We start from the raw sequence: 13,782 nt of genomic DNA, 5'->3' as shown, positions 1-13,782 counted from the left end.
TTTCATCCGAAGGCCTGAATACTTTTGCTAACTACAAAATAAATTAAATTTTCATAGAACTCAAAATTTTTTCACGTGAACTCACTATATTACATGTAGACAAACCTCTTTGTGATACTGTTCTTCTAACTCCCTTTCTCTCTGCTGTCTTGCTTCACCCTCACGTCTTTCCCTTTCCTCACATCGCAGACGCTCTTTCTCCTGATCAGCTCGCAATGACTCGAGGTATGCTTGGTCTTGCTGCTGCCTTAGTGTTTGATTAAAGTTACGTTCAACCCTAAGAAACAAATGAAAAGATATATCAGTTACAGCAAAACCTACCAAAAATTAAATTATTACCGAGAACAGCTTCTGACTTTTGGGGGCAGTTGCCTATTTTACTAAACTCTCTATTTCTTCATACTGGCAATGGTAATAAGAATAAAGGCATTCTGTTTATAGTGGCTCTCTCATCAACTTCCATTTCATAATGGTACTGTTATAGAGAGTGGTTCAAAAGTAGGTACACATTTGCACATATTGAATCTATATCTTTTTCTCTTTAGAGCAATGATAATGGTTAGTAACCTAATTACCAACTGAAATGAGCTGAATCTTTATTGGAAATCAGAAAACACAGGGACTGTTAGGAGCAGTGATATGAGAAGTCTGTTACCTCAACTTAAAACAGGTTGTCTCAAAAGTAAATAAACAATTGTATACCTACTTTCGAGCCACTCCATATATAAAAATACTACAAATTTATTTTTGAGATGTATACAAAATTACAAGAAAAAAAGATATACAAATGAAAGATTGAAGATTGATTTCAATTTTAAAATGTGCCACATATAGAAAAATAGGAGTATGGAAAGGAGATAATGATAGCCTTTATTCAGACAATCACATGACACATAAGATTGGTCTGTGACAGATGGTAAATAATCATATGAAAAAACAGCATTAAAATACCTATACAGGTATAAATACAAACCACTCCGTCCAATGTGACATACAAGTTTTTACTACATGAAAACTTATCTCCCTTACATGTTTCGGTCCTTACGGACCATCTTCAGAGGGAACATCATTACAAACTGGAAACTACCATCACAATAGGTGTTTTGATTTAAAATGCATACACTTATATTCTATAATGCACAGTATGCATAAAGTCAAACATTTCACAATCACAGCAGCTTCCTGGTATTGTAAAGTTTTTAAAGTTTCTAGATGTTAATTTAAAAAACCTTATTGTCACTAGTTAAAATACCTATACAGGTATTTATGTGACAGTTGTCCTCCCCCCCCACACCAAAAGAAAAAGTCACACAGTGGAATCCCGTGAATCAAGCTTTCCCTGTTCCCCTCACATTCCTCCTCGGCATATAAACAAAATAACATATTCTCCCTTCTTCCTGCCTCTCCTGATTGGTCAGCGAGCAATCTGCTTTAAAGGGACTGCTACTGATTCAGATTGGTGTAAAATGGCCAATCACACTAAAACCAAATCATATAATCAGCCAAATGAATGAAAGCCACATCTTCACACCCCAATTCATTAAGACCACATTCAATATTGTCCTTCCATCTACCAGGTCTGACAACAAAGTTTGCGAACTCACCACTGTGTGCTTGCCGTGGCAACAGTGGACAGAAACCTCAGTATGGTTTGATGATGTTGGCATATCAGTGGTTGACAGCTGTGTTGTTGTTGATATATGGCAGTCTCTTTCTGAGTGGCGTCTACTATTGTCTGAATGTGTTTTGATGTGACATCGTCAGAATGTCTAAGCTTGAATTAGAGCACTGTCTGTGAGGGAGTTTTTTGCCAGTAAACAAAGAACTATGCTGGAATACCCACCCTATTCACCGAATTCAGACACCAGCGATTTTTTATGAAAAAAAAATATTGAATGGAAGGTATTTTGATGACACTGATGACATAAAGATTAATACAATGGCATATCTGAAGGCCATTCCACAAAACCACTCCCAAAATTGTTTTGGAAGGTGGACTATGCGCTGGCGTCAGTGCACAGCTTCCCAAGGGGAGTGGTTTGAGGGCAACCACAGTGATATTCAACAAAGGCATGTAGCACTTTTACTGTGATGAGTTTGCAAACTTTACTGTCAGACGACGCATGCCTAGATTTTCCAAATAGTCTCATCATTTCAGGTTTTAAAAATAAAATTGTGGAATAATTTTCTACCTCCCTCATGAATTCTACCCATCTTTCCCCTTGATTTGGTCACCGAATAATATACAGTGAAATCGTGAAGCTCCTCATACATGTTCTCTATCTTCTGTTACTGCCTTCATCTTAGATCCACACATTCTCCTCAGTATTCTATTCCCAAAAACTCAATCCGTGTTCTTTTATGGTGATGGATCAAGTTTTACATCACTATAAAACAGCAAGTACAATTATAGTTTTGTAAACTTCAATCTGTATGTTTTAAAATTGCAGACAGGAAAACAAAAGTTTCTTAACTGAATGTTAACAAGCATTCCCCAGATTTAATCTGTTCTTATTTTCTTTCATGAATACAATTCTGATTTGTCACTGTCCTAAATATTTTACTTTTCCACATGGTTTAAGGATTTACTGGCTATAATAATACTGTCACGTGTATGTGTGACTATAGATGGTGTTTGGATTGGTGAACTTTATTGACCACTTATACACATGACTTGGAACTACAAGCAACTGCAGCATCCCCACTAAACTCCACAATTCACAATCACCACAGAACCTGCTATGCTTTTCCAGCACGCTAGGCTTCACCAGCCATTCCCTGGCAATGGCTTCTAACAGTGGAGATTCTTCAGCTCCACGCGCTCAGGTCCTATCTTCACAGTCTCCCATACAGAACTGCCTGCCAACTGACTTTGTCCCTTGCTTATCATCTCAGCACAGACCATGCAGAAACACCCCATTTCCAAAGAGTAACTCTACTGTTGCATGCATATTTGTTGCTGCATTAACATATTTGCCGAGCCAGTCACTGTCCACAGAGTCACTGCCCAGCAATGATCTATATGCCACAATCTGAATATCTTGTTCTGCATTCTGGTGACGATATATGGAAACAACCTACCTATTTTTCTGTTTACTACTAGACCAGTGGTTCTTCTATATGCCTTTCAAACTAGTTTTGGTAACCAGTAATTAATTCATCCAACTGATCACTATTCAATAGAATACATACAGAAATGATTATGCACTGAGAGTCAGAAGTATTAAAAAACTAAATTATTTAATAAGCTGGTTGATGTTACTGTGTTGATACAATGGTCTGAACTTCAGGATCAGTGTAGCTCAGGTCCCACATTCATACACTTCCTCTGATATGCTTTTTTATAAAACAGGTGGGAAAAAGCTCATACAAATATACTGCTCAGTTCCATGAGTGAGTGAGGTTACAATGGATACTGCTGGGAACAGTACTAAATACTTCACCACTCTGAATGCCAGTTATCATTATTTTCTTGTTTGCAACTAAAATTCATAGTTATACTGAAGAAAACTTGACCTCAACAAGCTGTCACATGAAAGTTCAACAAGACCATTTTCTGCACTTGTAGAACATACTTTTCAACATCTACATTAAATGGATCCCTAATCCACTTGTTACTAGTATCAGGAAGATGAAAATAATTGCTGTAAGTGTTTTTCAAAATCTGCTGAATGGTAAGAGCTTTTGTTTCTTGAGAGGACTATTGAGGAATACAACAAAATCACTGAATGATGGAATGATTCAAACACCTTTTTGAAGTCACTCTGACCACAAATTTAATTTCATAGTCATAGATACCCCTTTATCCTCAACTTCAAGAAGGGTTATAGACAAATATGCCACCACAGAAAGACATGGAAAACCAATAAAATACTTGCTTTCTTGAAACATTTTATTGCTGAGAAACAGCATATTTCATCATACAACTCAAATAATCATATACTTTTCTGCAAGACAGCCAACAGATTTGAAAATGTTCATGGATACTACCCATCTGTCCACGTAGGACATTACAACTGTGTAAAGAATGAGCACTGATAAAATTAACTTCATTCACTACTTTATCCAGTGTTGTTCTCATTTTCTTCTGGTGCCTTTCTTGCTGCCAATAATTCTCTACATATGAAGCAGTGAATCCCTTTCATATCTGGCACGATCTAGAATATGTGCAATGAGTCCACTGCACTATCCTGATGATGCAGCAGCCCAACTGGTGATGACACCTATACATCTTGATACCAAATTTCACTTACAATTATGAAATACGTGGGGCAATCCAAAAGTTTCCGAAATTTGAATTTTGCGCGCGAACGGTTATGAGTACATCGAAATACCGCTAGGTGTCTCCTCACACATCCTTCTTGAATCAGTGTGGCAAGCGGCATCGAGTTGAGTGGTTGGGTTTATTGTTGGTGAACGTATTTCCATTGTTGTGTTTCTGTGAGTCCGAGGTTTTGCGATGGCTGATCTGAGAGAGCAGCGTGTCTGTATAAAGTTTTGTTTCAAACTTGGGAAAACCGCTGCAGAAACGCACCAAATGTTGAAGCAAGCTTTTTGTGAAAACAGTTTAGGCCAGACACAAACTTACAACTGGTATAAGCGTTTTAAAAATGGCCGAACATCGACTGATGACGACGATCGTTCGGGCCGGCCGTCAACGGGCAAAACACCACAAAATGTCACGAAAGTTAGGGATCTGATTCTGCAAGATCGTAGACTGACCATCCAAGACCTCTGTAACACCTTGGGACTAAGTTATGGTACATGTCAACGAATTTTGTCAGATGAACTGAACATGAGGATTGCAGCGAAGTTTGTGCCACGACTGCTGCAAAATGAACAGAAGCAGCATCACTTTGAAGTCTGCAGGGAACTTCAGCAACAGCTTCAAGAGCATCCAAACTTTCTTTCGAAGGTTGTCACTGGTGACGAAAGTTGGGTTTATGGCTACGACCCTGAAAGCAAGCAGCAGTCATCGCAATGGAAGAGCCCTTCTTCACCTCAGCTAAAAAAAGCTCGACAAGTCGAGAGCAACATTAAGTCCATGTTGATTTTTTTTGTTTATATTGACGGGATTGTTCATAAGGAGTTCGTCCCTCCTGGTCAGACAGTCAATAAAGAGTTCTATTGCAATGTTCTAAGGTGTTTGAGGGAGGACATGAGGAGAAAATGTCCAGAGAAGTGGCGCACGAATGACTGGGTACTCCACCATGACAACGCACGACTGCATACGGCTTACACTGTGCAGGAATTTTGGCTAAAAACAAGATGGCAGTTGTTCCCCACCCACCGTACTCGCCAGACTTAGCTCCATGCGACTTCTTTCTCTTCACCAAGATGAAAATAAAGTTGAAGGGGCGAAGATTTGATACAGCTGAGGAAATTGAAGCGGAAACACAGACGGTACTAAACACCCTAACAAAGAAAGACTTCCAGGATGCATTTGAAAAGTGGCAGAAATGCTGGGATCGGTGTATGCGCTCCCAAGGGAACTACTTTGAAGGTGATGGTGCAGAATAAGATCTAGGCTTTTATTAGTATTATTAAAATAAATTTCTTTGATCCAACAGTCACCCCGTAGGGCTGGATATAAAAATTGTCATATATCATGTCAGAGATAAACAGTCACATACAATAAAATACAGATACACATTAAATGTAATATGTAAAATCTAAAGTACAAAGTAACAATAAATCAAGCCTCTTGGAAAACAATACAAGTTGTCAGTAAAGAAAACATATAAAATATAAAATAATAAATAAGGCCTTTTGCAAAAAAGCGCAAGCTGTCAATCCAATTATAACAAATTATAAAGGAAAATACTAACTCTGCTGACAACATCAATCAACTAGAATTGATACAACTCAACCTTCCAATTCTTAGTTTAAATATTAGATGTTAAAACAATTGGGAACAGCCCCCTTGACTCAGAACACAGACAGGACCCACAATATGTTCTGACTGTGCATTTATCTTTATGCTTCTTACATGGTCAACAAATTCCTCAATGGAGTAAAAGGAATTTCTTAATAAGCATCTTTTTAAAGCAACCCTAAATTGATCTGTATCCATTCTTAACACTGAGATACTGTCTGGTAACATGCTAAAGAACCTCACACCTGAGTGATACACACCGCTCTGATACGTTCGTAACATTGAGATACTGTCTGGTAACATGTTAAAGAACCTCACACCTGAGTGATACACACCCCTCTGATACAACAAACGAGAAGCAGGCATATGAAAAAGATTATTATTCCTGGTGCCAATTGTGTATATTGTATTAGATGCAATAGTTTTTATTAATATATTTCGGGAACTTTTGGATTGCACCACGTATTTCAAACCATTAAAACTGACCTCTTCCATATTATGTGTTGGCAATGACTGACATAAATCTTCATTAATTATGTCATCAGATTAATACTGTATGAATGTAATGTAATCAGCACTGTTAGAAACATCCACACTTTCTTCTACTTGCAAAGAATAAAACTCACTTTTGTGCAGTTATTACACTTCAGTTCACTGATTCACAGTGATTCTTGATAACAAAATAATTTTTTTTTTGCTATGTCTCCCAGAATTCTACATCCAGTTTGCTATAGCAGCATGTAGAATTAGTCCCTTTGCTATTGTATATGGTTGTCCAGTCTTTGCTATCAACAAGGACATCTCATATGAAGCAAACATTGGATTTTCATTATCACAGCCAGTTGTACTGCTTCCTGCCTCCTATGAAAATATTCAGGTTTTGTTTGTGGATGCCAGTGAATCTGTCTGGTTAGTTTAATTAAATAATGTTTCATAACAGAGAATGCACTGTGGCTTCTGTTCATCTGGGATGGTCACATGCAAGACATAAGTAAAAAACTGAGTATGGCCTGCTATATGATAAATGCAAAACAAATGGTCTCCATGAAAACATTAAAAAGTGTTTATTTTTCATATTTTCATTCTGTCATGTCATGCGGTATAATGTTTTGGGGTAACTCATCTTATGCCGAAAGAGTTTTTAAGTTGCAAAAGAGAGTTATAAGAATAAGGAAAGGCTGTGGCTCGAGAGATTCATGTAGAGGGCATTTTAACGATATGAATATATTTCCTTTAAGAACACAATATATATACACTTTGATGATGTTTGTTGTAAAAAACAGAAGAATATTTGATTCAAACAAAGTTCACTACAAAATAAATACTAGACACATTATGGATATACATATGACCCAGGTTAATTTGGCGATATATGGAGATGGGGTGTATCATATGACTGTAAAAATATACAATGCACTTCCTGATACACTTAAGGAAATTTCTAATGATATAGAAAGGTTTAAGGGCAATTTAAAGGGATTTTTGTATTTTAGTTCTTTTTATACATTGTAAGAGTTTTTTATGAGATAATGCTTGCATAATTACAGTATATTGAAATTTTAACCAATATGTCAGTTGACTAAAGCTTTTTTGTAAATATTATTATTTGTATTCTTTATTACCTTCATCTTATATTGTAAATTGGTTACTGTAATATGACTAATTATATTCAACTTTCAAACTTGTTTTATATTATAAACTGGTTTTTAAATAACTGTCATATTGTATAAGCATGATTAGTATATAATATTTGGATTGAATTTTTTATCTTAAAATTGTCAGTGTCTTACTTATTATTTTCAAGATAAATTTTTACATGTGGCTTAAATCTTGTACACTATAAACTTGTTATTTTGACAACTGCTTGATTTATAAGCAAGATGAGTTTATATTTCTGGATGATTTCTATATCTATTGGTTATCTCAACCTTGTAAGGATTTTATGGAATGTGAATAAATGAATGAAATCTGTGCATAAGTCCAAAGAATACATGATACATTCATATTAATAACTGCATTTTGATTGATAAGCCTATCTTTTTTCCTTCAAACATGTTGCACCTTAATCTGCGTTATCATTATTTTCTTCATTTTAACACTGGACCACATATAAACTATAAATTCATAATTATTTGAGGGGGGGGTAATGAGATGATAGTCCAAAATCAATACTTACTGCAATTTGAATATTGTGAATGCCTGACATGCAACTCAAATTCACCATTTTTGCCCCAGAAATACTAATAACATCAGTATCAGTAATACTATCACTAACACATGACAAACTGGTGTCAGAAGTGGGATGAATCAAATTACTGGACTGGAGACTAACATCAGGATCAGTAATACTATCACTAACACATGACAAACTGGTGTCAGAAGTGGGATGAATCAAATTACTGGACTGGAGACTGCATGGGATATCCATACTGTCACACTACAGAAATGGAGCAAATGATGGAATGCCTACTGGCCAACCTAAAAGAAATGAAAGCCCTGATGGATGCCAATCTAGAAAAAATGAGGGCCATCAAACAAGCTTCCCCACCATCTTTTCTGCACTACATGAGAACTACACTCACAGGGGACCAAGCAAGGCATTCAGCAATGGCATAAGATACTGAGGCATGAAACATCAGCTACTTCTGGGAGGCAAGAAAACACTCAACGAGGCCCTTGGGCAGATCACTGGAAGTCATAAAGCTAAGTCATATCTTCCATCAGACTCCAGAAAATGAGTGATAGGGCAGTGTGGAGGAGCCAGACAATCCAAAACAAAATAAGAGAATATCAACACCTGGTGCTGATGCTACAGGAGCACTGGCCACCTTTGACAGTTCTGTCTCTGCAAATGAAAGATATGCTGATATGCCTATGGGCTACCATAAACAAGTAGCAATGAAACATGATTACAGACATGGTCCATTTAGAGGCAGCGTATGGTAAACATGCTAACAATACTGGGTTCACTGCTATGTGACGGATGTGCATGCAACAACAGAAGAACTGTTGGAAGCTGAGTTTTCAATGTGGTCCATGCCAAAGTTATGTAAGGAGAACACAGAAAGTTATTTACTTGCAGTGGAGAGGTGAGTTGGAACAGGGGGTTAGCTGCAAGCCAGTGATGAATCTACACAGTTGGAAGCCATAATCTAGCAATGGCTAGTGAAGACAAACTGAGAATACTTCGTGTGTGCTGTAGTGAAAAGTTGAGTGTGTGAATTAGGAATAGCATTACAATTACCTGTAGTTCTGATTTATAAGTTCAATAAATCCAATTACCAAACCATACGGTGTCCAGTAACTGACATGTGACAATATATATCTTATATCCAAAATGCTATTTCATGGTATTCTGTCATTATGGATGTGACTACTCACAGCTAACAATGGTTATATTTAGAAGATGACTGAAATAAATGGCAGTAGAAGGGACACTGAAATCAGTATTGCAGTGTACACCTTTGCTGAAAAAAAGTTTAATAAATACCTCTAGATAGAAGCATCATTATCTATTTTGATATATATGTAGCTGTCTTTTCAGGACATTTCTGTTTATTGAGCTTAGGTACTTCTGACTAAGTTTGTTTTTGTAGAAAAATTGTTACACATGCTCAGAAATTGTGTTCTCAGTAAGATTTTATGCTTCAGATTCAACAATGATGTTGATGATCACAACAATTTTCCATCAAAATTTCAAACAGTTCTGTGCTAGCTGATACACACATTCCTCTTTTAGGAAGACCAAAGATACATGCAAGTGGAATAGGAGCATTACTTTGCAATGACCTGTATATCAAGGAATTTCCAAATACAAGTTTGGGGAAATAAGTCTGTTAAACACAAAATGAGCAAAAATTGGTTTGAGGAAAAATTGCTAACAATACAAATGACTACCTTTCAGCCCTTGCTGCAATCAGGGCTACTTCATTATCAGATACAATTGTTCGAAGGCGAGTGATTAGTTCATCTGGTTCCACTGGGCCTTCCAACCTGGTACAGAAAATGAGATCATGAGTCAATGTACTCAAACACAAATTGGCTGACAGATTCAAACACTTCCCATGCCTCATGGCACATACTGCAGAGATTATTAAATCAAATATGCTGGCATATTTTATTCAGAGAGCTTTTGCTATATTAATACTACTAGTTTATAGTGTTCATGACAGATGAGTAAGTAATTTCATTCCAAGTATTCTGGTGTGTAGCTACAGCTGTTGTATTTTCTACCCGCCTACTTGTATTTTACAGTGTGTAGCAGAGGCATAGAAAATTTTAATTTAAACTCCAAAAAATTTTTCAGTAAAGCAGTAGGAAACACCACGCTGACACAAAAATGACTGTCAAAATGTAGAACATGTTTTCTATAATGTTGTAAATATGTGACCTACGGGGAGTGTAAGCTGTTAATGGATGAAATTGACCATGAATGAATGAATGAATGAATGTATAAGGGATGGGCCTTCTCGGCCCTTGCACCGCGACCTACAGTGATCTATTGTGCTTGAAGATGACCATACAAAGAGTTCAGTTTTGACATCAATCCATAAAGTAAAAAAAAAAGATGTTGGGCAGAAAATTAGATAAAGCCTTATGTACTTTTAATCTTGGCACTGGATAGAGATGAGTGGTCAGTTTGATGGTCCAGCCACTTTACTTCCTGGAAAGAGTGCCTGGAAACAAGGTGTGACAATTTAATTTGCAGAATGGCTGCAGCATGTTGTTGGGGTGTTGAGTCAGGAAAACTCATGTACCCAAGCATGCCGGGACATGTTCAAACTTGTGTTTACAAGAGTCACAGGCTAAGTGACTCGTTTGTTCACAAGCAGCAGAGGAAGTAGTACGTGACTGTGTATACTGTTGGTGGAAAAATGAATGACAAGAATCTGGAGCACAGGATAAACATCAAGTTTGTGTGAAGATTGGTAAAAGTGCTAGTGAAATGTTAGCCCTATTAACAGTGGCTTATGTGGCCGTGTCATAGCTGAAGCGGTTAGTCGCTGGCTTCCCACCATGGTGGCCCAAGTTCAATCCAGGGTCGGGTCAAGTGGGATTTGTGATGTACAAAGCGGCTTTGGGGCGGATTTCCTCCGAGTACTTCGGTTTCCCCTGCCAATCTTCATTCCACCAAATTCTCCATCATCATAATCACTCGGGGCAGGCTACAATAGGCCAATCAGTGGCCGCCGTGCCGAGTGGACCCAGTTGGACTCCACCCCCTACTAAGCGAAAAATTGTGTTTCTTTAATCACAAGGGATAGAATGAAGACATTATGGCATGCAGTACAATAGTTTAATGTGCATAAAGACACCTGAAGATGGCACATTAGTGCTGAAACATGTCGTGTGGAAGTGAATAATAAGATGAAGAAGTGTATACACTGTAAGACGGTTGGCATAAGCCATGGACATAAAAGAAAGTATAAATGGTACTATATTATAGGAACGCATTTTCACTTACCTTCCAACAACAGTCATTCGCCCATCATGAAGAACTATAACAGCAAGAAAAGGGTATCCATTCTCACGCAATGCTTGTGAAACTCGATAGCCCTCCGATGTTGTAACTGAACAGGCCCAGAACAGCATGTTGGAATTGATATAGCTTATCACATCTGGGTGTGGTAAAGTGTATCTGTAAAATATAATTCTTCCGTTAAATTATTTCTTACGCATATAGCAGGTATGTTCAGTTTTTCCAATTTTCTGGACCCATGTCTTCTAGTCATGCTACTTAAACATACAACTTTATAACTAACTCCATGGAGCACAGTTCTTCTAGAGAAGCTAACAGTCACTCAGCTGGTTAAGAAGCTACCCATCTTTTATGGAATTCAAGGTGTATTACTGGGCTTACAAGAACTTAGTAATGGATGCTACACTGAGCTAGATCAGTCCAATCTTCATCCTTCATCCTTCTTGAATTGACCACTCTTATAATATACAGTGAAGAGTAGTGGTGGCTTTATTGATGCTTCAGCTGCTGAGGCTATTTACACCTTCCTTTTAATATACATACACATACAGTAGTCAATGGAGCCAGAATCTTTCATAAAATTTTTAAAAACTTCATGTAAAATTTGTAACAGACGACATATGTAAATGTCTTTTACAAAGGCCAAATTCTAGATAGAACATCAGGCAGCACTGAGTATTTCATGAATGTCATATGGCAAGTGAAGCTGAGGATGCTTCAATTGCTTCATTGCCACTAATACCCACATGTCCTGGTAACCAAGATAAAGCAATATTAAAACCCAATTTAAGAAGTCAGTGACAGCTTCTGTGAGCAAGATTGGGTGATTTAACTTTGAATTGTGCTCAGGATTCTGCACACAACAGAAACTGCCCCAGCAGCTGGTCATGGAAGGCCTCAAAAGCATTCCACACAGCAAGGAGCTCTATAGTGTACACCAAACATAAATGACTGAGCTGGGATTTCAAGGCCTGTGCATTTAAAATAAATGTACATACAAATGATCCATTCATCAGAGATCAGCCTGCAAAAATATCTGAAGATCTACAAGGTGTCCGGATGAAAGGTACCCAAAATAAAATAATTATATCTTAGAGAGCATTTATTATATACAATTATGCATTACACCATTACATAGTGAAACTATCAAAGTTTGATAAGGATGCTGTTTATCACCAATTTTGTTCAACTTGTACAGCGAATGCCTTACCAAGGAAGCTCTGGATGGGCTTGGAGACTTCAAATTAGGAGGGCAAATTATTCAAACTGTGAAATATGCAGATGACCTTGTGTTAATGGCTAAGGAAGAAACTGTGCTACAGGGCATGATTGATAGACTAATCGAAATTGGAAGGTGCTATGGCATGGAAATGAATGTGGAAAAAACAAAAGTAATGAATATTTTGAAACAACCAACCCCAGTCACAATAAAGATATGACCAAAAACAACTGGAGAACATGAAATATTTTAAATATTTGGGTAGCTTGTTAACAGATGATGCAAGGTGTACTTGTGAAATTAAATCTAGGATTGCCATGGCAAAAGCTGCACTTAGCAAGAAGAATAATCTCTTTACCAGCAAACTGGACTTAAATTTGAGAAAGAAACTAGTGAAATGCTACATTTGGAGCATGGCTTTGTATGGGGCTGAAACTTGGACACTTAGGGCAGTAGATCAGAAACACCTGGAAAGCTTCGAAATGTGGCGTTGGAGAAGGATGGAGAAGATCAGTTGGACCGATTATGTGAGAAATGAAGAAGTGTTATTTAGAGTCCATGAGCATAGGAATATCCTACACAAAATAAGAAAACGGAAGGCTAATTGGATTGGTCATATCTAATGCAGTAACTGCCTTCTAAAAGAAGTTATTGAAGGAAAGATACAGGGGCAGATATAAGTGACCAGAAGACGGGGGAAGAAGACGTAAGAAGATGCTGGATGACCTTGGGGACAGAAGAGGATATTCTCATTTGAAGGAGAAAGCTCTAGAAGTGGAGAAACTGTTTTGGAAGAGACTGTGGACCTGTCATCTGACAGATTACTGATGAATGAATGATAGCTTTCTCAATAAATTACAATGTGGGCTCCCTTGGTGGTACGACAAATATCCAGATGATATTCAGCTTTGTTCCACATTGCTTGAAGCATGTTTGGTGTTACTGTAGTTACAGCATCCAAGATGTGGGCTTTCAGGTGCTGAAGGTCGTTGATCTTAACCTAGTGGACAATGCTCTCCACATAACCCCACAAGAAAAAATCCAATGGGGTTAAATCTGGTAACCAAGGGGACCGAGTGACTGATCACCTTCTTCTAATTCATCTCCCAGCCATCTCTCTGTTCAGATGATTCCTAACATTGTGGCAGAACTGTGGCGGCACCCCATCTTGTTGGCGAATAGTCTGAGGTGGTAACTGGGGCAGTGCAT

The 13,782-nt window shown here is 37.6% G+C and overlaps 1 protein-coding gene across 2 annotated transcripts in view; it reads right to left on the bottom strand.

Annotated features, from left to right (window-relative positions):
• Nucleotides 1-13,782, bottom strand: part of LOC111866078 (FAS-associated factor 2) — a 44,266-nt gene that overhangs the window by 17,432 nt on the left and 13,052 nt on the right. For both annotated transcript variants that reach the window (XM_023854648.2, XM_023854647.2), the window contains exons 4-6: nucleotides 11,340-11,513; nucleotides 9,773-9,868; nucleotides 106-277 (exon numbers count right to left, since the gene is read on the bottom strand). In XM_023854648.2, coding sequence (XP_023710416.1) covers nucleotides 106-277; nucleotides 9,773-9,868; nucleotides 11,340-11,513 — 442 coding nt within the window. The remainder of the gene's footprint in view (nucleotides 1-105; nucleotides 278-9,772; nucleotides 9,869-11,339; nucleotides 11,514-13,782) is intronic.

Source organism: Cryptotermes secundus, unplaced genomic scaffold (assembly GCF_002891405.2).
Source record: "Cryptotermes secundus unplaced genomic scaffold, Csec_1.0 scaffold318, whole genome shotgun sequence".
Classification (NCBI taxonomy): domain Eukaryota; kingdom Metazoa; phylum Arthropoda; class Insecta; order Blattodea; family Kalotermitidae; genus Cryptotermes; species Cryptotermes secundus.
Note: the sequence above shows the minus strand (reverse complement) of the source record. Positions and strands in the feature narration are given on the sequence as shown.